A 23,403-nucleotide genomic window follows, 5' to 3' on the forward strand; every position below is an offset into this window, starting at 1 on the left:
CAGTAGTAGCTTAATGTTAAATGCACTTGAAATTACAGGAAATGCCATGTGGTATCTTCCTCAAGATGTGTACTGTTCACAGTATCATGTGCTGGAGTTTATACTGTGATATTTCTGAAATGATGTAAATAAGCTTCCTGTTGCACCCATCAGTATTGGTATTAGCTCTACTTTCACATATTGAAGTCATTTTTCAGCTTCTTTCTTCAGTACTTCTATCAGATGATATACAAAGCTCAATCAATAACATGTTCCTTTCTTCTTGACATAAGTTATGTTGGACAGTATGAGTCCATTGTATAATTCGTTAACTCCAGCACAGTGACTCCATTATCCTGACTTGTTTTAAGCATTTTAAAATGAAACTGTAAATGTAAATGTGCAGACCCTTTGTGATATTTTATATGGGCCTACTATTCCTCAGCTAGAGCTCGACACTGCACTATTAAATATTCCATAAACTCATCAAACTGTAGGTGCATTCTACGAGGGTTGGAACTTTAATAGCGGCAACTAGTTATTTATAACTGATACAAAATAGATGCAGTTTTCGAAGTTTTACTGTCCTTCACTGTAGTCACCAGCATTGTGTACAACACATTGCCAGCAATGTGGAAGTCATAGGATACCTTTAGCAGTGCCTATTGTGTTGATAGTTCGAATGGAGCAGTCTACTACCTGAAGAATCTCTGGAACAGTTCTGAAGCGAATGCCATGAAGTAGTTCCTTCATCTTAGGAATCAAGTCAAAGTCCCCGGAGTATGGTGGATGGTACAACACTTCCCAGACCCATCAATCGAACAAATCAGCCACAGTTTGCCATTTCTGCATTTCCGTCAAATCATGTGGAACCCATTGTGATGCAATTTTTCTCATGCTCAGGCATTCCTTCAGACTGTGAAGCACAGTCGTATGCGCTAACCCTGTCTCTCAGGCCAGCTCACGAATCGGATGGCATCGATCACTCTCCAGTAACGTGGGAAGAGCATACACGTCTTAACTGACACTAGGACGACCTGGCTGACGCACATCTGCCACATCTTGGCATCCCTCGTTGAATGCTTTTACCCACCTTGCCACTGTTCTGTAAGGCAATGCAGATTCCCCGCAAGCCTTTTGAAGACCTTGATGACACTGTCATGTTGTACGGCCTCTGGCACATTCAATCTTTATCCAACTCTGTTGTTCCTGTTTCGAAAACATCATGACAACACTACATTAGACTGCCAGATAACACAAGGCTCTGAGGAAAGGTAGGTATGTAAGTAACATGCGGTATAAGCGACATTATTTGGTTCCATTACAGAGTGTCTGTACAGCAGTGTTGCCACTATTAAGGTTCCAATACTTGTATATTTACTATGACTTACAGTTTTCAGTGAATCTGTGATACATTTGGTATCCAGTGCTTTGATCTTGTGCAGTATCATCTGTTATCAAATGGTTAAATCTAAATTATACTCGTACATATGAATTTTGCTGAAACTTTCTAGTGTTGGCTGTGTCCTTAAACCTGGAACTTACAATCCCTTTTTTTAAGTATGTCTTGTTTTTCCACCACAAAATGTGAGGTGGAACAGAGAATAAGACAGGTCACCTAAGGTTGTAGTTTATCTATTGTATCATTCATATTACGATTTAAACCATCTGCCAAATATATTTTCATCAATTATCAAAAGATATCTTTATTTATAAAGTTTGTTGTATTTTTTTATCTTAGCAAACTACAGTATAATTCATTTATACATTCTTTTTCTTTCTCACAGCAGTCATTAGCCTTAAAAAGTTTGCACAAATACAAAATACTTAATGTTGAATTGAAAAAAAAAAATTAACAGCAGTCAGATTCATCACTAATTACAATTCCAGAATCACATTTTAATGTTCTTACAAATACGGTTCAGCTACCTTAATACAGTTTCCGCAAAATCCAAATTGTGTTCTACAGAAGGGAACGTTTCTGATTAATAAGATGCCTAATGCTGTAAGAGTTTAATTGAAATGCCTTTCCCTATCTCAAATGTACACATTTACTTTAGTCATGTATCAATTTCTAAAAACAGACCTATAAATGTTTGTTTTGTTTCTGAAATGTAGCCACAAGATTAGATGGTTTTTAAATTTATAAAAAACATTTTATAGTGAAATGGCTATTTCAACACTCCATGTGGTTAGTACAATGCAATCAGTCTCTGAAACAAAAGACCCCATCAGATCAAAATACATGGCAACGAAAAGCAGTCAAATTCATCAAACTATTAAATAAAATGCTGTACACTGACAGAACTCAAATTACATCAATTGCTAGCTTCTACTATAATGAAACAGTTTACAAATTATTGTACTGTACAACATGGTCCCTGAAATATTTTGTCTACATGGCCTTTTACTGAACAAGCAGGTGGAAATGTTGTATAGCTACATTTCTATTCAGCCAGGAAAAACCAAAAGGAAGAACCTAAAACAAATTGGCTTTCAATGAATTAACCCTTTGCCAGTTCCCATTCAAAGCTGAAACACTAAAATGTGTTGCTATCGGCTAAGCATCTTACTTACATCAGAAGAGACAGAGCTCTTTTAATTAAACTGTATTGTATGTTAGGAGAAGCAAAGGGTTAAATACATACTGACTTTAGAAATGTGTCTTAATCCTCTCTTAACAAGGCATGACTGATTCCATAATTACTGTTTCTAATATATGCATGAATGGAACATTGGAATCAACCATTATTTATGAAACTTACATTCACAACAAGTCTATTAAATATCAAATTAACATATACTCGTGTATACCTGGTCATGACAAAAAAATAGTTCAGCCCAAACTAAAAATAAAAAATAATTATTCCTGTACATCTTTCACATAGTGGAAAGTCTTCAAATACTGCCCAATCTGAATACCACCCATGTGTGTGTAATACAGCTAGCAAGTAAACGACTTGATTGAAAATATGTGCAAGTCAGTCACTAGGACACATTTTCAATCTGAGAGCATGAATATTTGATGATTTGTTTCGACTTGAAACACATTTAAATCTCAGCAAAAAACAGAGAACTTTTTGAATGGCCAAATATATTGTGTACTTTCCTTAAGAAAGGCACACTGCAGTCACTCTTTAGAGTCTGAAACAGTGTGATATAAAAAACTTATTCCCATTTGCATGTTTGGCATCCTGTTGTGTATGTCACTGATCACAACTTTATACTTTCAATAAATGACAGAATCAAACTGTTGATAAATCAGTTTCGTTTATTAAAATATTTTCATCCTACACGTTTTTGTCCTTTATGATCATCAAGTATACATATCCACGTTCATTACTAACCTGTGGTGTGCAAGGGATCCATTGCTTGCCATAAAAATTTTTACGTAAGAGTATGTTTAAATATATTACAATACCTGTCGAACATTATTAAAACTTGAAGAAAGCAGTCTTCTGGGATTTGGCACCGTGTATATGTGGTGTTAACCGACGTTTCGGAGGAACGTATCGCCCCCATCTTCAGGGTTGAAGAAAAAGTATAAGTAAATCTGCAAGCGACAACACCGTGAGACACGATAAAGCAGACTAAAGAGTATACCGTTAGAGCAGAGAGGGAAGGGGATGAACTGCAAGTGAACAAGTGAAAGCAGTGGTGTGGGAGGGGTGGGGGAAGGGAGCCGGGACAAGCGATTTTGTGTAGGGGAGAGATAAATAACACCCCCCCCCCTCAGCTCACAGTTAAAGCCCAGCCAGTTAACCTTGCTATCTCTCCCCTACACAAAATCGCTTGTCCCGGCTCCCTTCCCCCACCCCTCCCACACCACTGCTTTCACTTGTTCACTTGCAGTTCATCCCCTTCCCTCTCTGCTCTAACGGTATACTCTTTAGACTGCTTTACCGTGTCTCACGGTGTTGTCGCTTGCAGATTTACTTATACTTTTTCTTCAACCCTGAAGATGGGGGCGATACGTTCCTCCGAAACGTCGGTTAACACCACATATACACGGTGCCAAATCCCAGAAGACTGCTTTCTTCATAGTCACCGCCGTGAAAGCCTCAAATCTTACATTATTAAAACTTGTCTAAAATTATTATTTTTAGTTTTGCTAAAAAACTGTTATGTACAGGGGGGTTTTATGGGTGAAGTTTAGTAGAGGGGTTGGGTAATGTTTCACTTTTGTCCTTAAGGGAACATGGGTATTATCTGAGTGTATGCTGTGTCAGTGGCTGCATGTGTGTTTTGATGGATGAAATGGAATGTTTCAAATTTTGGTCCTTTTACACAGATACTGATGTTATGTGGGTATACATTGTTGGTGCTGATGGCCACGTGTAGTCCTAGTTGGGTAGTTCATCTGAATAAAATGAACATATTTGAGGGAATATTTGTGTTCTTATTTTATGGTGAAGTTTCTGGTGTTCAGAAAAATGGGTTCCATGTGATGTTAATGTAAATTGGAATCATGAATATTGGTGTATATTGTCAAGTTAGTGACTAATAGATGGGGTTTGGATTGGCGAATCAATTTACTGGATATTCACATGTAATAACTACAATTACTTCTTACACTCTCATGAAATATGTCTTCCAACACTTCAGCTGCCTTCTGAATTCTCTTCAACTGGCTGCCTCACACATAACTCTGCACAATTGAATCAATTAGGAGTCCCCATGGCTCCTTATATAGAGAAATAGTTCATAGCCTTCAAAATTCCTGTCATGAATACATTGTCAGCGTAACACTCAAAACGTGTTTCAACTCTCTGATGTAATGGAAACGTGTTTTAACATGCTGTTGTCTAGCAATAGCTGTCATTTCTGACTTCCCTATTCTGGCTTTCAGGTGTAATATCACAACATATATTATTACTATTTTATAATAATTACTTGTTAAGGTATGACTTAGTTGCTTCTGATGTATCTAGTTACATGTTACTGAGAATGAACTGAGGTTTGCAGTAGGTAAAGTCAAGAGTAGTGTATGGGCAGGGCGGGGGAGCTTCTTTTTGACTTTTAAGGTGGCAGTGGGAGGTGGGTTGGTTAGTGCTTTATTATTAAGTGGGATATGTTTTATGATCAAATTAAAAATGGGGTTGTGTGTCTGTGCGTGTATCATTCATTTGAAGCTTTTGTGCACTAAGAGTGTGTACGTAAAAGTATTCCCACATATTTAGTAGGGGGCCTTTTTTTGAGATGGGGTATATCCATTGTTTTCTCTATTGTATCATGTGTGTGTTGTGCAAATCTGGAGCTTGGTTCCTAGTCTTTATTGGTTGAACGTATTCCTTATGTGTGTACGAAGATTTGTTTGCCTGTGTACTTTAATGGGCAGTTGTTACATTTTAATTTGTAAATTCCACTTTCTCTGACACAAACACTCAGAGAACACCCATGTCCCCACAAGGACAAAAGTGTGAAACATATTACCACTCTCCCCCTAATATACTTCACCCATAGAAAACCCTCTACAAGAAAGACAAATTTTCAGCAAAGTTAAAAATAATAATAATTTTAGACAAGTGTTACCAATGTTAAAATATTTTAATATATTTCATCATAATTTTATGCTAATTTTTTATACAAGGCTATTAGCAATGGATCCATATGTCATACAGATTAGTGATGAAGATGGATACATTTTGAAGACTGCTGTCTTCTGGGATGTGGCTCAGTGTACTTTTGTTAACTGTGGCGCCACATCCCAGAAGATGGCATTCTTCATTGTCGCTGCCATGAAAACCTCAAATCTTACATCGATACATTTTGTTTATAAAAGGCTGATGATGGTCGTAGAGGATTGAAACATGTAGCATGAAAATATTTTAATAAACTAAACTGATTTATTGACAACTTGATTCTACCAGTTATTCATTGAAATTATAGTTTTGATCAAAGGACATATTTACATATAAGGAAAAATATTACTCAAGCCTCACTTCATGTGCAAAGTTTGAAATAATTTGAATCCCAAATATCGCCCTTATTTTCCAATTATTCCTACAAGAAATCTTGTCTTTTAACTGAAGTCATGAGGAACACATTCTCGCATAATTATTACACACATATGAAAATCTATTAATTCTAGCATGTAAACACACCATTTGTTGGAACTGTGACCATATCTGGAGCATTTACTTTTCTTCTACATTTATGTTGGTTTCGCCAAGTTTGATGATTTTTTCCCACTACTGTTCAGGTGGTAAGACAGAAAACTTGGAAGTACCNCACAAAAGCTTTCCTGAAATTGAGAACTCTCTCCCATTCAAAGAAATATATGAACTGCATTCTTCCACATTTACCAACCTTTCCATGTTCTCCATTTTTGGGTAAGGGGGGTGGGAGAGCAGGCAGTATCTTGTGACTTTCCCTTCTTGGAATGCAGTTGCAAGTTGACTGAACCTTCATAATATATTCATAATGTGATCAAAATGTGTGCAAACTTCTTGATTTAGTCTTGTTTTACAGACATCATGCATGTATACATTCCTGTCCACATTTACTGGTAATTCATAAGTGTTATACAATCAGGTCATAGTCAGACAAAATAAAACTATGCATTTATGAACACAAGTTATCCCCAAAATTGTGTACACCACTTTCCACTTCCACGTGCCACTGTGTAGGATGTAACACCATGAAGTCCTTTTCTTCATGAAAGTTTCAGAGAAATACTGCCTCCATCTTTGGGACTAAGGGTAAGCCAAACAAGCAGCAAGCAAAGCTTGCAGTAAACCTCTACCACAATACATGGAGTTACACCCCAGAAAAGAGTACTCTTCAAAGTTATCGCTGTGAGAACCTCAAATCCAAAATATACCTTTAATTTATTTCATATATGAATTTATTAAGTGAAAGCTCAGTTTGAATTCACCTCTGACCGGACAATATTGTGATCAACACATTTTTAAATACACATGTACAGTACATGCTGGCAGCATGTTGGGATATACTGCATCAATGATTTACTTACTAGACATCATTCATGGTATTAACTGCAGAAAGGTGTGTGTAATAGTTTCATTCTTCATACAAAAAAAAAAAAAAAAACAAGTAAATTGAAATAAACTTACCATAGATGTTATCCTAACTTGAAACTGATTTACTACTAAATGTGATGCATCTAAATTATGAAGCATGACAATATAATCCCTTCACCATCAGGCTATACAGTAACAAATATGATTAGTGAATAATGAATAGGGGAGGATGTGGAAGAAACCAGTAGTAATGCAATTTAAGGTACAATGCAGAGTTGAAGTGACTTGGGAGAACCACTAAAAAAAACTGAGAAGAGATGGTCTGCACATTGAGGTCTGAAAGTAGGACTTCATAAATACAAAGCAAGAGTGATGGCTACTTGGAAGCAAGATTCACTATAATTTTATAGTTCACAGAAATTGGTGGTTACTGCTTGCACCTGCATTGGACATGAGGTTCTAAGTGGTGGTTATACAGTTCTATCTTCCAGGATATAATTGTGTGGTCCATTAAAAGTTTACGCTGGTTTACTATTCAATCCTGAAGACAGTGACACATCCCTCCAAAACACAGGCTGGCTTTCAATGGACTACATGATGTTACAGCCCATTAAGACAGAACTTTTCAAGTAATATGTAGCCCACTGCCTAAACTAGCAATTCTCAAGTGTGGCCACCAGCTATTTTCATGACCAACAAGTGCTTTCTTCAAAACCTTTTCCCAATCCTGTTACATATTTTTATTGTATTTTAAGTAAATTCATTCACTGAATTTACAGTGTATTGTGCACTGTGCTACATGGATACAACCCTTCACCTTCATTTCTTGAAAAGTATGCACCTGCAACAAACTGAGATGAGAATCTTAAGCTAGATGTGGAAAATCATCAGTGCTCCCATACAGTGTTCTGTTTCAACGGATGATTATCAAATTTTCCTCATTCTTGGAATTTACACAGAGTCACTGAGCACACATGGTATGGTGTGCATTTAGAGATCAAGCCAGATAAATCAATGCAAGAGAAAGCTCAGCTGTTAGGAACAAGCAGGAAGCAGAGAAATGAAAGAATGAACAGCAGACTATGTAGCAACTATGCCGATGGAAAAATGGAGGAGTCGGAATCATGGAGACAACTAAATGTTTGTTTTGTGAAAGTTCTGCATCTAAGTCCACTTGCACTGTCAAAGTTACCATATGTAATAAATCAATCCTAAATATATACATAAAATAAGACCAAAAAGTGAGCCTCTGTTATGGAGGCACCCACAGTATTGTTTACCTTGGATAATGAAGGTCCAACTTATGTTATATGCATCCAATTTAAGAAAAAAAATGACATGCAGTTAGGCCAACATAGTACAACTTTGATTTATAAACTTCAAAATACAAGATCTGGATCCTGCACAAGTATCAAATCCAATACTTGATGCCAGAACTTCCTGAAGTGCCATTCAACCAGTATTATGGAAGAAAGAAAGCATTGCATGATATGTTAGATACAAATACAAATTCATATTGTATATACAAAATGGTTGGGCAGGACACAATATTCTCAAACCATGTTGCTATCTGCACATAACCAATTTTCCTATCGTCTCTCTTTCATCAATATTGGAAAAGGAGAAATGTTCACTTAACACTATTAACTCAAAAATAACTTTTTATACCAAGTAAATTTATGTAATCCTTTCCCTGTGCAGTGTGAGGATGTGAACTGAATTAATCAGGTTTAGCACAGCATCCATGAAAGCTGGGGAATTTCTACTACCAGAACAATTACGGCTTCACAAGGACGTTTCTCAATGTTACTTCTCCCTACACAAGTCATGCTGAGGTGCAACAGTAAAGCAAATGAAAAGCAGAGCAAAAACAATGCCCAGATATAATTCTGCCATAGCTCAAGCAGTTAGTCGCTGGCTTTTCACAGCAGCGGCCTGGGTTCGATCCCAGGTGTGGTCAAGTGGGATTTGTGATGGACAAAGTGGCGCTGGGGAACCTTTTCTCCAAGTACTTTGGTCTCCCCTGCCGATCTTCATTCCACCAAACTGCTCCACAATCACCCTCACCTATCCTCTGGGGCCAGTACAATAGGCCAGAAATGGCTGCAGTATAAGGTTCTTAGTCCCACACTACTAGCAATAAAAAAAGATTCTGCGGTATTCCCAGACCCCAGTCTTGCACATAAATTACAGATGAGAGCCCAGAGCCTGATCCATTATATAAAACAAATATTTTCTGAATATTTACTCTTAAGGCACAGGAAAATAATTTCATGGCCCACATACTGCATTTCAATTTCCATCCTTTAATATGAATAACTCCAGATTATGGTAATTAGTCTGCTCAATATTCATGGCATTATCTTGATAAGAATTGAAGAATAAGGTCTTCTGGGATGTAACACCTGTACTTTGGAGAGATGGAGTGGGGGTGACTTCTGAATTATGCAGTGTTACAACGAAGATCATACTTTTCATACATTGCTGACAGCCTCAAAACAACACCTGTACTTTGGAGAGATGGAGTGGGGGTGACTTCTGAATTATGCAGTGTTACAACGAAGATCATACTTTTCATACATTGCTGACAGCCTCAAAACCAACAGTGACAAGAACTCCTATCCATTTACCTTCAAACCACCAAGCCATAATATTAATATTTATAGTCTGTGATCCGATATTACTGACAAGAAATATTCTAGACAATCACAAATTCTCTGTAGACCCTTTCAGTCACCGTATGAATAATATCTTCAATGTGTGACATTTTACACCATAATTTGAAGTGAAACTATTCACATTAATGGGCACCACTTATTCAGGACTTGGTAACATGGGCGTAGTTAGGGAAACTAATTATACCAATCACTACACCCCTATTTTTTTTAATTTTGGAAATCTTACTTAATATCTTGGCATCAGTCTCATCAAAATCAGCTTCCAGACTTGGCCTGGTTTCATAAAATTTTGCGATTGTTCCAAAATGCTCTGTGCACCTGAGGCTTCAAAAACACATAAGATGTAAGTCTAATGGAAGTTACAGTACTTTAAAATACTATCTGACTATGACCCAAGTTGTGGTTTGCATGTGTACATTCTTTTCTCGTTTTCCATTTTCCTTGGAAATCACACACAGCTGCCATGGATATGGCAGAATGTTTAATCTACACAGACAATTCCAGGAGTTAAAATATGAGGACACCAGTTCCCATCTTTCATAACAATAAAAATAAAAGTGACATGTTAAACCTTGGGGATCAGCCACTGACTTAGTGCAGTGGTTCTCAACCTTTGTGAGACCATGGCCTGGTAAATTCATTTCTTATATAAGATGAGGACCCAGTATAATTGATGCCAGGCCTGGTACCAGGCCATGGCCCAGGGGTTCAGAAACACTGATATAGCATAATAATAAGTTTCACTCTTACATGATATACTGACATCTGTTAAAACAAGACATATTTCCACAAAGCAGACAACCACATGGACCCTGAATGGAGCCAGTCATATGACTAGTGGTCGAGGACAAATGATACAGACGAATATGGACTCCTAAAAGCAGGTGTTACACTACTGCAAAAGTTTTAGAAATACTGTTTCTGTTCCAGCAAATGGAGAAACAAAACATTGTGACAATTTCTGTTATATAACAAAATCCGTGTCCTACAACATAAATTGCTATAAGAACTGTGAATGTAATGAAATTTTCATTGCTGATAAATATCTTCAGCCAAACAATACATAATGGTTTCAGAGGATATGAAATACTCCCCCCCCCCACACACACATTTCAAGATCTTGTCAAATTTACTGTAATGAAAGATCGATCCTATATATTAAGAAGCATTGTACAAGTACACATTAAGAAAATCCTATAAATGGAATTTTATAAGAAAAAGTCTGTGATAAATATCAATTTGTTGAAGCTAAAATGTCAAAATATATCTCTATCAACAGATTCAAACAATTGTTGAGTAGCTTCTGTATGATGTGTTAAAGACAACAGTGTTTGCAATCAGACACCCTGAACCTGTACTTTAAAATTGAAAGCACCAATTCAATCCATCTCAGTTCTATCTGCCTGAGGAAAATTTCTTTTAGCAAATATGGCTGATATAAATTTTTCCATCTCAAGTGACAAGCATTAGAGAAATCCTATTTACAGATCACATCATACTTATGCAAAAATTTGTAAAAATGAGAAATATACAACACACAATTATTTGCTTTGCTTTTATGAAAGCAATTATGCAGATAAAAAATATATCCATTATACCTGCAGACAGCTTCACCAAATCACTGACCAACAAATCATAACATCTGGAAAAAATACCACACAACTCATATACAGTAAAAAACACTTATTTGTACACTTTCTCTCACTTTTATGGCGAGAAATCAGTTTTCATTTTTATAAGACTAGGATTTTGGCAAAGTTTATTACAACTAACGTCTATCAGTCTTTGCCATACTATTCCTTTATACAGCTTTCCAATTATTCTTGAGATCTTGCAGTAACACATTATGTGCCAGACTCAAAAGTAACACAAAGCAAACATATTTCTTCTGGCGGTGACAGTTAACCTAAAGCCTCCAAGTTACACGACAGAGAATGCAGACCAAATGTGAACTAATTCACAAGTAGTACTGCTTTAACTAGCCAAGACCTCTATCGTAATGCTCATTATACTCCAATGCCCAACAATTACTCAGAATGAAGCACACTTACAAATAAGCTACCATACTTGTATAAGATGATTATTTTACAAACAGCTGTATTTCTACACCTTCGGCCTTCATAAATTACGGACAACCATTTACAAAACTGATTTCAAAATGATATTATATCCAGCACAACCTAATCTTATACATGATGGTATCGTATACAGAGCAGAGAGGGAAGGGGCCCGCCAACCTTCTGCCTGGAGGTAACAGCCTCGTTTCTGCAGCAGGACAAGGTATGTTACGACAGTCTTTCATTCAGGTCTGTGATGTGAGGAAATTGGGGGAAGATATGGTTTACCTAAAAAGTCATGAACCTTCTTCCCCAGTGACATTGGTAAGATATGTATGCACACAAGAATTCTGAAATGTTCAGTTTCTTAGTTGTGACTGATGGAAACAAAGCACATGAAGCTTTTCCTATACAAAGTGAATCTCTCTCCAGTGCTGAGGACTTACACTGTGCACAGATGTAATATTGATATAGACACAAATAATGGAGATATTTGCAAAGAAAATTACAAATTATTTACTAAGTATTCTTTGTGAAAGTACGTTCCCAAAACAATGCTGTTTCTTGATGTAAGAAAACAAGATGAAAAGCTACTTCTAATCTGATTATTTCAATATGTATCTTTCTTCTTTGGTAGACTGATAAAGACTGCTATAAATTATAAGGCTGTCCTAATTGCCCATCAACCAAACAAGGTTGACTACCTGTTGTTTACATGTGTGATGACAAATATTTTCCTTGAAAACATTTACTTGTTGGCTGCATATAAAACTGAATACATCAATAACTGGTAGTAACAAGCACATCATGAGTAGCATGAGTATATTACCATATGAAATAATTCATAGCAGAAATTTCTTATTATGCTGCAAAGTGAAGTCCTGAATAGTACCACACACCTGTCTTAAACATGATATGTACACAAAATAATAAGAACAGATTTAACAACATACACAGCCCCCCCCCCCAAAAAATCACTATGGAAAAATTCTTTAAAATATGGCAGCCATTAAAAATGAGTATAGAAATTCTGGTTTAAATTCCTGATATGGATTAATTTGGTATTATACTGAAACTATTACAGCTGGAAGATTGCTACAGTATGGTCATGCAAATTAAATTTACTTGTAAACGGTGAGCTGCCTTTCGTGGAAGAAAGTAAACCAGTTTACAAAATCTCTCTACACAGCTGCAAACAAATACAAAATACATTACACTAGTTCAAACGTCATTATAGGTCTCTAAGAAAGACAAATCTGAGAACCCAACATGAACATTAATGCTACAAACAGTACAAAGGCATACTTAACATGTTTGGAGTGTCAATCAGTTTTCAATGAGCGCAACAAAAATCTCTCCAAAACAAAATTATGCACTTGAACAAAGAATTCTCCCAGACATCCTCCAAACTGAACCATATTAAGACACTGTTCTTTCTTGGGAGGGCCATAATGGCCAGATGAATTCATTCCACATTCTGTGCTCTATTTCTATAGAATTAACTTGATACTACCCATGCCTAGATCCCATAAGTCATCACTTCCAATTTCCCAACTAAATTTTTTTTATAATTTGGTGTTACAGCAAGTGTCACGTAACTTTGGATAAGGCCAAGAGTAACCTTGAATGTGCAGAAGAAAAATTTCACACAAGGGGATGGGTTCGAGGGTGTGAGAAGTGACAGGGGGCCAGTTGTTTGTAAGGCACCCTCGAAGCAGTTTATACTTACGGTTTTTCTATCATCTGTTTAAAAATGTCAGTTTCCTTGTGCACTAAATTGTACATAATGCACAAGAAATTAGGTCAGGGTATAGGTCTACACTCACAGACAAAGCAAGTAATTGCAAATGTATATAATTACTTAAAGACACTAGCAGATAGTGGAGGTGCTATAAGAGTCAATCCAGAAAACAATATGTGAAGCTATAGGAATCGGCCATACTGCACTCATTGAAATTATTCGAAAAGAAAAAAGGGGTACTTCCTTTGACTCACTGACCAAGAAACGTTAGGAGAAGCCTGTAACAGAAAGTGACCATGGACACACTAGTTAATTCTACACGTACTTCCATGACGAATGGCTAAATTCTTTTCTTCATTACATATGACTATTATATTTTAATTTTCAAAGTATAAATTAGTAATACACATTAAACGTATTTTTCTTTGCATGATGAATGACAATATATTTGTATTATTGTAATATGTTCTTCGAAAAGAGAATAGGGTAGTTTCAATAAAACATGAGGGGTCGGTGAAAGTGGAAGAATGAGTGTTAAGAAACTCCTCCCACCACAAGCTATGCGCAGGATCTGACTAGGAATGTGGGGCCTTGTTCGAAGTTACGTAACACTGTCTATAACAGCATTCACAATCACTGCAAGACCTTCACCCTGCAATTTGCCATCCACAGAATTTTTCTGAAATGCAACTCAACAGTCTGTGAGGGATTGCTGTACATTCACCCCCCCCCACACACATACATATGCAATCAGAATGAAAATATCTTTAGTATGGGGCACAAAGCAGAAATATTGCTTAATAAGAGGCTACTGGCAAGAATTCAAATGCACTTCCTACATACATGAATGTATCTGTAGCTACATGATGGAAGTTCCGGAAAACAAAGTGGCACACCATTTAACCCTTTCTAACATCCTTACCATCCTTTACTGCTAAAACTTGAAATGGCTAGCACAGTTGCTAAAAAAAATACGACATGCAGTGCAACACATTGTTCTAGTTATTTAGTCTCAAAAGCTCCCCAGAAAAGCCACTTAAAGCAGTGGTCAACTACATGTTTTGGATGATACCTAGAATAAACAGATATTTTATTCCAAAGACATTGGGGTACTGGTATTGATAAAAAAAACTGAGCTGTTTCCTATGATGTTGGAAACAAACTTCTGAATATCATTCTGATAAACTTCAGGCTTCAGCAAATTAATGAGCTCTGTAAAAAGATCTCCTTCATATAAAATGCCATTTTGTTATAAAATTAATAGCCCTTTATAGCGCTGAAAAGCCATTGAACCTAACGTCATCCAGATTTCAGATGGCTGATTCTATTCACCCATTCTAAATTTTCTGTTTAATATGCATTATGAATACTTTTACCCAACACTTTGAATTAATTTGGTATTCTTTACCCTACACTTTTAAGACAAGTCTGAAATGTCAAGTCCCTTGGAAGGCTTCACAAGAGGCTCCAATGTATTCGATGACTGTTAACAGAAATATGCCATCATTTTCAATTTTAAATTAAAAACAAACATGTGAAAATAATCACCTTTATAAAAGTTTTAGATATCAGTGACTATAAATACTGTTAACCTGCAATAGAGTGAAGGAACTTTACTCAGTAATATATAGCTATGACTGCTATTTACAAAATGGTAACAGCATTATATTCATAGCTAATACCAGTGATTATAAACTTAAGCAAGGAAAATTTTGTCCATATAAATGTGAAAATGTGGCAATGACAGTAACAAATCAAAAGGTGCTTCAGGAGGAAAGTAAGAGGAGACTGAATCTGGGTAATGCTTATTACCATTCAGCCCAGAACCTTCTGTCCCCACATCCGCTGTCTAAAGACGGAAAAACCAGAACACAAAAGTATAATTTTGCCTGTAGTATTGTATGGGCATGGAACTCAGTATCTCGACATTAAAAGAGAAATACAGACTCAGGGCTTTCGTAAAAAGTGTGCTGAGGAGCGATGAAGCCATAGGTTGGAGAAAACTGCATTATGAGGACCTTCAGAACATGTACACTTCACCAAATACAATTAGAACGATCAAGTGAAGGGGGATGAGATGGGCAGGGCATTTAGCACAAATGGGAGTAAAAATGAATGGATATACAATTTTGTTGGGAAAGCCAGAAGGAAAGAGAACACCAAGAAGACTAAGACATAGGTGGGAGGATAATATTAAGCTGGATCTTAGAGATAGGATGGGGTGGTACATACTTGATTGATCTGGCTCAGAATAGGGACCAGTGGAGGGCTCTTTTGAACATGGTAATGAACATTCAGGCTACACAAAATGTTAGGAAATTCTTGAGTAGCTGTGCAGCTGGTGGTTTCTCAAGAACAGTTCAGCTCCATGAAGATAGAATGGCACATCTTCATCAACAATGCCCAGTGATATGCAGCAATGCATAAAGAAAGAAAATGTAGTGTGTAAAAATCATCCAGCTAAAATTTGAAATATCTTAATTATGCAACCCACCTGTATAATCAAATGATAAATTTCATACAACATCCTTTCCATATGACTCAGATTACTCAGAACGGAAACATTAGAGCCATGACAAGTATGCACACATTCAAGAGTTGATGAGAATCACATATAATCAGTGTTCAGTATAGCAATCTTCCTTAAGCAGCTTAGGCCAACATTTATATAGGCATTAGCATAAAAGGCTTTACATTTCTGTCTAAATGAGCAATGAATACTTCCACTTTTGCAGTCCATCTGCATCTTCAACTTGTATCGCTTTAATGATACTATCTACCTATTTTCATTTGAGAAAATGTGCAATGTTTTCCATCCGCAGAAAAATTCCATTTAATCATCTGTCACATTCAGACAGCAATTTGACACTTAATGATCAAACATCAAGTTTAGAATCCAGTTCTCTTAACAAAACTTTACCTCCAATCTGTATGAGCTACATGGGTTGAATAATTCCTATCAGATATAATCTACAGAATTTCAAGTTACTCTTCACTTTTAATAATTGCTAAGTTTGATATGCTGAGAATAAATGTAAAAGGTGTGGCTTAAAAAGCAGCATGGGCTTGAATTGTAGCTGGCACTCCACATAAACTGCAACACCTCAGGATAAAAAATTAAAGCCTATATGAACTATTTATTCATATAAAAGGCCTGCCTTACATTGCGTCCTCCGTCCCATTACTGAGATGGAAATTTATACATTTTTACCATATGCATATCCTCCCCTAATTTTGTCATGATTAATCATTCAGTTTTCATTTGTGCTCCTACAAGAACTCAGCTTAAAGTCTGGAATGGCGACTTTTGCTTAATATGCTTGTCACTGGATTGAGTAACTTCTGGAATGGACTGAATGTATTTTAAAGTATTGCCACAGTCCTTCCCTTGGGCCACTGAACATCCAGAATAAGGTAAAGGTTACTTTAACACACAGTAGTGTGACTCCCTTGTCTTTCGTTCAAGGGCTGGAAAGAGTAGTGACAGGAAACACATGAGTTACTCAGCGTGATTTTCAGCTTTGATGTGTGACTTGCACATCAATTAAGTGATAAACCAGGACTTTAGAAATGGGATGCTAAGAAGCAACACCCAAGGAAATTTTATGGGCATGTCCATATAATTAAAAAATGTCCTGGAAGTACAACAAATATTAGCAACCCCTTCCTCCTTACTTCAAGAGCAAAAATGGGGAAAAAGGGACATTATGCAAGTATGGTTATTACCAGGGCCAGGATTTTGACATGTCATCTTTTCTTTCCTTGTATCCTATGCGATGCTCTTGAACATATAAATTTCGGATATGAGCTGCTGGTTACAGAAATGTAAATTTTTTGCACTTTTAAGGGTATTTCTTGTCATTTTTGGCCATTTTAGGGTATTTTTCTTCATATGTTTACTGAAAAGTGAATAACATGGAAATGAAGTGTTCTCCTTTTCTCCTTTAGGTCATTTTTCTGAATTTTTTTGGCCATTTTTTTAATATTGTCAGGTCATCAAAATCCGGGCCCTGGTTACTACCTTGACAATCACAATTCCTTTATACATCCCATTCAGTGTCATCTTAAAATGCTGCATGCTACTGATGAACTACATTTCTCAAAATAAATGGGAAGGATAAAGTGCAGATTAAAATTTTCACGGTTCACAGTTTATCTGTGGGAAACAGCCATTGGATTAAGCAGGTTTAGTAATACATATATTTAGGCTGCAACTCATTTTGCAAATTGCTTCTTGTTAAGATACAGCCAAAAAATACAATATATAAGATCTGAGGTTGTCAGGATATGAAGATTCATTCTACCGTCTTCTGCATAATGACAATGTGTCAAAACCCTGAAAACCGCAACATGGAACTGAATACAAGAGATACTTAAATATTCTCAAGAAGTCAAATAACTTAAGTAAATTTTTATCTAAGTCAACATCTGTTCACACATTAAATGAAATAAACCCAAACTCTTGATATCACCGCAATCACATACATAACGGGCAGCTAAAGCTCTGTAGTTACCGGTGAGCTTTACTGGAAGCTGACTCCCAACACAAAACAGTGTCAATTCATAGTACCCAAAACATTAAATCTTTACAAGCAAATTCATAACTGTTCATACATATCATTCCTGTCTGATACAAGGAGCATTATGCTTCTGGCCTGTTATTTGCAAATGTGTCTCTTTCCTGCAGCATAGGCAGACATAAGGACCTTTCATTCTGAGTAATACAGGCATATTTTGGAGACTGTACAAAACTGTTCTGATTCTCAGAGAGGAACTGTTATTTACACTCACATAGAACTTATTTACAATTATTCAGTTCTTTCCTGCACCACTTTCATCATTGCAAAATGATTGCAATATAAAACATATTTGAATCGGCATTACTCAATCTTATATGGTTGGAATAAAAGCAGCAACAAGTCCAACTTAGATACATAAGTACCCCCATTCAAGCAACTTTCTTGGTCCCATCATCAAAAATATGTCTAAGGCACTTTAAAACAATTTTACCACAATACTAGTACAATGCGCAAAACAACAAAATCACTTTTTAAAACTGCCTGCCATAAGTAGATAAGCATGGTGGTAAAAACTACATGATGCCACATGCTTTTCCAAACACAACCAGTCAAACTGAACTTAAAATACTGTCCACTTGTCTCCATTTACATTATAATAATAATAATAATTATGTTTGAAATTAAACACACTGTCAATTAAAACATTAATGTAATACAACATTTTGTACACATCTTTGGCTCACAAGGGAAACAAATGAGATTCCGAATACTTAAATAGCAATAAAAACACCATGAAGTGAAAAACGTGGCAGTATGTTAAAATACATAAGTAGGAAGCATTTTCAGAATTACATTTCATTTGCCTTGAACTGTATTGTACTGAGCTCTATCTACAAGGAAGCACAGAATGTCTACTCCCCCATTCTTCCAAAGTGGTGCATATAAATCCTCACGCCCTTCAACTTTTGCACTGCGGAGGCCATGTTATAGGCACCTGCAATATGGCATACTTCCGGAGCCCATATCATTATGGGCATGGACTCTAGTACAGATCACACAAACTAGTTTCTGAACATGTTCACACTCAATGGGTATATACTTCCATCTATCATGAACATTCTGGACTTGTTTAGTAACTGGTGCAGCTATAAGTGACATCAACTGACCTAGGCCATAATAGGGATACCAAAAATGGCATCCACAAACATTCCCAACTCACTTTCATAATATATGATGAGAGTTATATTCCCAAATTGGTATCATAACATACGAGGAGGGTATGTTTTCCTCCAATTTCCACGGTATTTCTCTTTATTTTCATATTTAAGGAAAACTGCAAAAAGTTAGCAAAAGGGTTACTAATTACTCAGCAATGAAAAAATTAAGTGTCATTCAATGTGACCCTGGTTCTCTATTTAAGTTACGAAAGAGGCATGATTTGTCATGCATGCCAGACTCCTGGAGCATCCACAAGTGAGACTCATTATTAGTACACAAGACGTTAATAGTAATACTGCCTACAGTTCACTAACTGGTGCTGCACTCTGAAGTCTCTCAAATAACAGCACTATGAAAGAAGATTAAACAAAGTTCTGTTCACATATACTAGAACTACAATATGTTGATGGAAGGTGTGGGGATTCAGCTTATAGTAACTTAATAACATAATTACTAATTTCTCTCAGGTACAACATTTCAAGCATGACAGGAGCCAATGTTTCAGAAGCATAAAGGAGACAAATGGACAATGCTAAGATGACATTGCACTGTCATAAAAAGAAATTACATAATCTTTATGGATCTTCAAGTTTGATTAAAGATGAAGCAGATGGTGAAGCTCGAAGAAGTAACGGTGCTTTTCTTCTTGAACCTGCAACACTGCCAGTACCACTCACTGTTGCTGCTGCTACCATTGGTTTGTACACATAATTCCCCTGTATTGTGCTGCCGTTTAATCTACTTCGTTTAGTAACCTGTGAAGAGAAGCATATTGCCCTTAGCTTCAGCGAATGCTATGCAAATTTCATTCAACATGGAAGCAGGGCTCAAGAAATACAACTTAAAAACTACTTGCCAGTTAACAAAATCCACATCACAAGATGTTTCATATAAATATATTTATACTTGGGGGTATGTAGTAGTGTAGTTGGTTGGGCACTATGCCATAAGCCAGAAGGTCATAGTTTTGATTCCCAATGGGGTCACTGGATTTTAAATTGACCTAATCCTTCCAGCTGCATTATGCCCTGGGAATGACTCAGCCTCTAACAGAAATGAGTACCAAAAATCTTCCTTGGGATAAATGGCTGTCGGTACATAGGGCTGACCTCAATGGTGTCTGTGAGCTGACTGTCTAGAAAATTTGGAAGCCCTGACATCTCACAACCATAAGGGCTTCTACAGCCTGTTACAGGGACAGCTTTACCTTCTATATACATATTTATACCTACCATCTGTCTTCATTAACTCACATATGACAGACTAGCATGCATGCTTTTGAAATAATGCTTATACGAGGGGCTACCCAAAATAAACCGAACTTATTTATTCAAATTTTAAGCACAAACCTTCAATCCCCTTCAAAGTACTCTACACTTACACTAATACACTTGTCTAGTCTTTTATTCCATTTTTCAAAACACTGTCTAAATTCATCTTTTGAGATGCTTGACAGCGCCTCCATCGTTTTTTCCTTTCATGTCTCTTTTCATTCGAGGAAACAAAAAAAAAAAAAAGTCGCACGGGGCAAGATCGGGTGAGGAACAGGGGTCATACCATTTTTGGTCAAGAATTGTCGTACAGACAGGGCTGTGTGACCAGGGGCATTCTCATGATGGAAAAACCAGTCACCCGACTGCCACAAATCTGGTCGCTGAGCTCCAAGTCACTCCCAACAGCTCCACAATTTCTTCAATGGTCCGTCGTCGATCTTCCTTGATGATTTCACGAATTTTTTCAACATTTTCATGTGTTCGGGCCATGGAAGGATGACCAGAACGAGGTTTGTCATCAATTGACATTTCACCATTTTTTGAAACGGGAAAACCACTCAAAACACTTGAGTTTTCCCTATAGCATCGTCCTTGTACGCTGTTTTTAACATTTCAAGAGTTTCTGTTCCATTTTTCCCGAGCAAAAAGCAGAATTTCACCGCCGCACGCTGTTCACGAAAATCAGCCATTGCAAAAACGATGATCACACAAAACATTTGTCACTATAAACTCTGCCGAAACTAGTCTTTACCTTCTGAAGCAACGGTAGTCGGCTTATCGACTCAGGAATGTTAGCTCTATGCGCTCACAGCGGCAAAACACGGTACTACAAAAGCTCTGCCCACAAAAAAATTAGTTCGGTTTCTTTTGGGTACCCCATCGTAGTCATAATTTCAAAGATTACACCAAAATGAGAACCATAGCCCTTGAAAACAAAACCACTTATGAAGTGGAATGCCTCTGTTAATTCAAAGTAAATGCAGCAAGCAGATACATTATGCTAAGCATCAACAGCTTTACTCCACAACACACTGAAATTCAAATCTAACCTCAACATTTTCTTCCGAAGTGCTGTCCTCCTGTTTTATTAACTTGGAAGATGACGAAGTAACTGGGAGAGAAATACTACTGTAAGATGTTATCAGGTCACTAGGCATGGCTGGTGTCAGAGTAATACCAAGATTTAGTTTTTCATCATGTGAATCTAATTCTTCATAAATTCCATCAGCTACCTGCAGAGACAAAATAATGGTCAGAAAAAAAAAAAGCACAAATGAAGGCTCTCACATCATATTAATATCTTGTATTTAATGTTTATAAAGTTGTCTCCAGCCTGATGAAGCACCACACCATAGACATTATGGGGGAGAGGACTGCTTCATCATCTGCTGGGAAAGGGCAACATTATTTAAAAATCAATTTTCAAAGCTAAAATTAATGAAATATGTCTAAAATTAAACAACAGAGGTAGTTTCAAAAGCAATTACCACTACCTCAATATCAAATCCTGTAAGACTTGATTCATCAAACGAGTCTGTTCCGCCACCTCCACTGAGCTGGTTGATGTCAATAAATTCAGACACATGTTGCTGAGAGGCAGAGAGCGGAGTTAGTGGTGTGGGGGGTGCACTACCACCCAATTCATCATCACTTTCCTCACCACCTGAGAGACTTGTACCACATCCACCACTCATGCTTGACAGACCCGAAAATTCACGCTTCATCTCTCCTCTCTCTAACATTTCCAGGTTTTCTGCACACACACAAAATTACAAAGTGTATAAAACAGAATTCTGATCTGGATTTTCAGCAACTGTAAAAATAGGAAAAACTATACACTAGCTATGCATATTTTCGAAGATCAAAAGATTATAAACATTTTAATGAAACATAATTATACTTATGGACAAATACAAAACAAAAGAGTTATGAAATATGGCATAATTATAACTATAAAATAACAGTCATGAAAGAGGAAAATATGAAAGCAATTAAGATTTTAAAACTTTTCATAATTTCAGATGAAACACATACTTAGGTGAAGAGCCATGTCCTCCTGAATGTGTTGGAACAAACTCCGTAGAGCCGTTACTATGTGACGAGATAAGCAAATATACCAGAGCTGTTTCTAAGTAACGGCTCTGTAAACACTTTCCCACAGCAACAGACATAAATGCAACAATGGTACAGTGACAGAGGAACAGCGTTTTCTGTGGTCAGCATTGTGGAAGTTGCTATGCAACGGCACAGTAAACAAATCTTTGCAGCAAAGAATCCAGACACTAACAACAGAGGAGCCATGTTTCTATGTGGTCTGTGCCAAGATGTTATAAACAGGAGGTTTAAAGCTTAGTGAGCTCATACCCTGTGTGGAGACAGGTTCGAATACCTCCACTGCGACCTTGCAAGTCGTAGGAGGCGACGAAAAGGAAAGTCTCAAATCTGAGACAGTAAAATATGGTTGCGAGTCTCAAGGGACTCAGATCCGAGAAAGACTGCGCTGGCAAGGGTCAGCAGCATATATAGAAGACAGACCCGTCTGTCAGAGAGGGCGCCCCACAAAAGCGAGACCGTAAATGTTAAAGAGTAATAAATATCTGGTCATGAGCCCCAGATGGGGCTCGACGCCAAGACTTACTGACTGACTGACTCACTGACCGTCAGTCGCAATGTGACTTTCACTTTGACTTAGTGAGCTGATAGTCAAGTGGTGAAGAGAAGACTAAGAGTTTGATGTGAAATGGCTGGGAGTTAATTGCAAAAGTGATCAGTTGAAAGCCCAGGTGCGAAGAGATACTTTATGTGAGATATGTGGAGTGTGTAATTCAGTGAGACTGTCACAGTTCCTGTGTTAAAATCTGTTGCCAGGAAATGGCTAGTGGAGACTGTAACAGACTGAGGACACTAGTCTGTGTGCATCAGTGATCTGTAAAGTGTGGTCACAAGTCATAAG

The 23,403-nt window shown here is 37.0% G+C and overlaps 1 protein-coding gene across 2 annotated transcripts in view; it reads right to left on the bottom strand.

Moving 5' to 3' along the window:
* Nucleotides 1-17,859: 17,859 nt before the first annotated feature.
* LOC111875622 (forkhead box protein A2-A) overlaps nt 17,860-23,403 on the bottom strand; it is a 28,995-nt gene continuing 23,451 nt past the window's right edge. For both annotated transcript variants that reach the window (XM_033755881.1, XM_023872003.2), the window contains exons 4-6: nt 21,944-22,203; nt 21,500-21,682; nt 17,860-19,931 (exon numbers count right to left, since the gene is read on the bottom strand). In XM_033755881.1, the coding sequence (XP_033611772.1) occupies nt 19,752-19,931; nt 21,500-21,682; nt 21,944-22,203 (623 nt within the window). In that variant the 3' untranslated portion in view covers nt 17,860-19,751. The remainder of the gene's footprint in view (nt 19,932-21,499; nt 21,683-21,943; nt 22,204-23,403) is intronic.

Source organism: Cryptotermes secundus, unplaced genomic scaffold (genome assembly GCF_002891405.2).
Source record: "Cryptotermes secundus unplaced genomic scaffold, Csec_1.0 scaffold50, whole genome shotgun sequence".
In the NCBI taxonomy this organism is placed as follows: Eukaryota; Metazoa; Arthropoda; class Insecta; order Blattodea; family Kalotermitidae; genus Cryptotermes; species Cryptotermes secundus.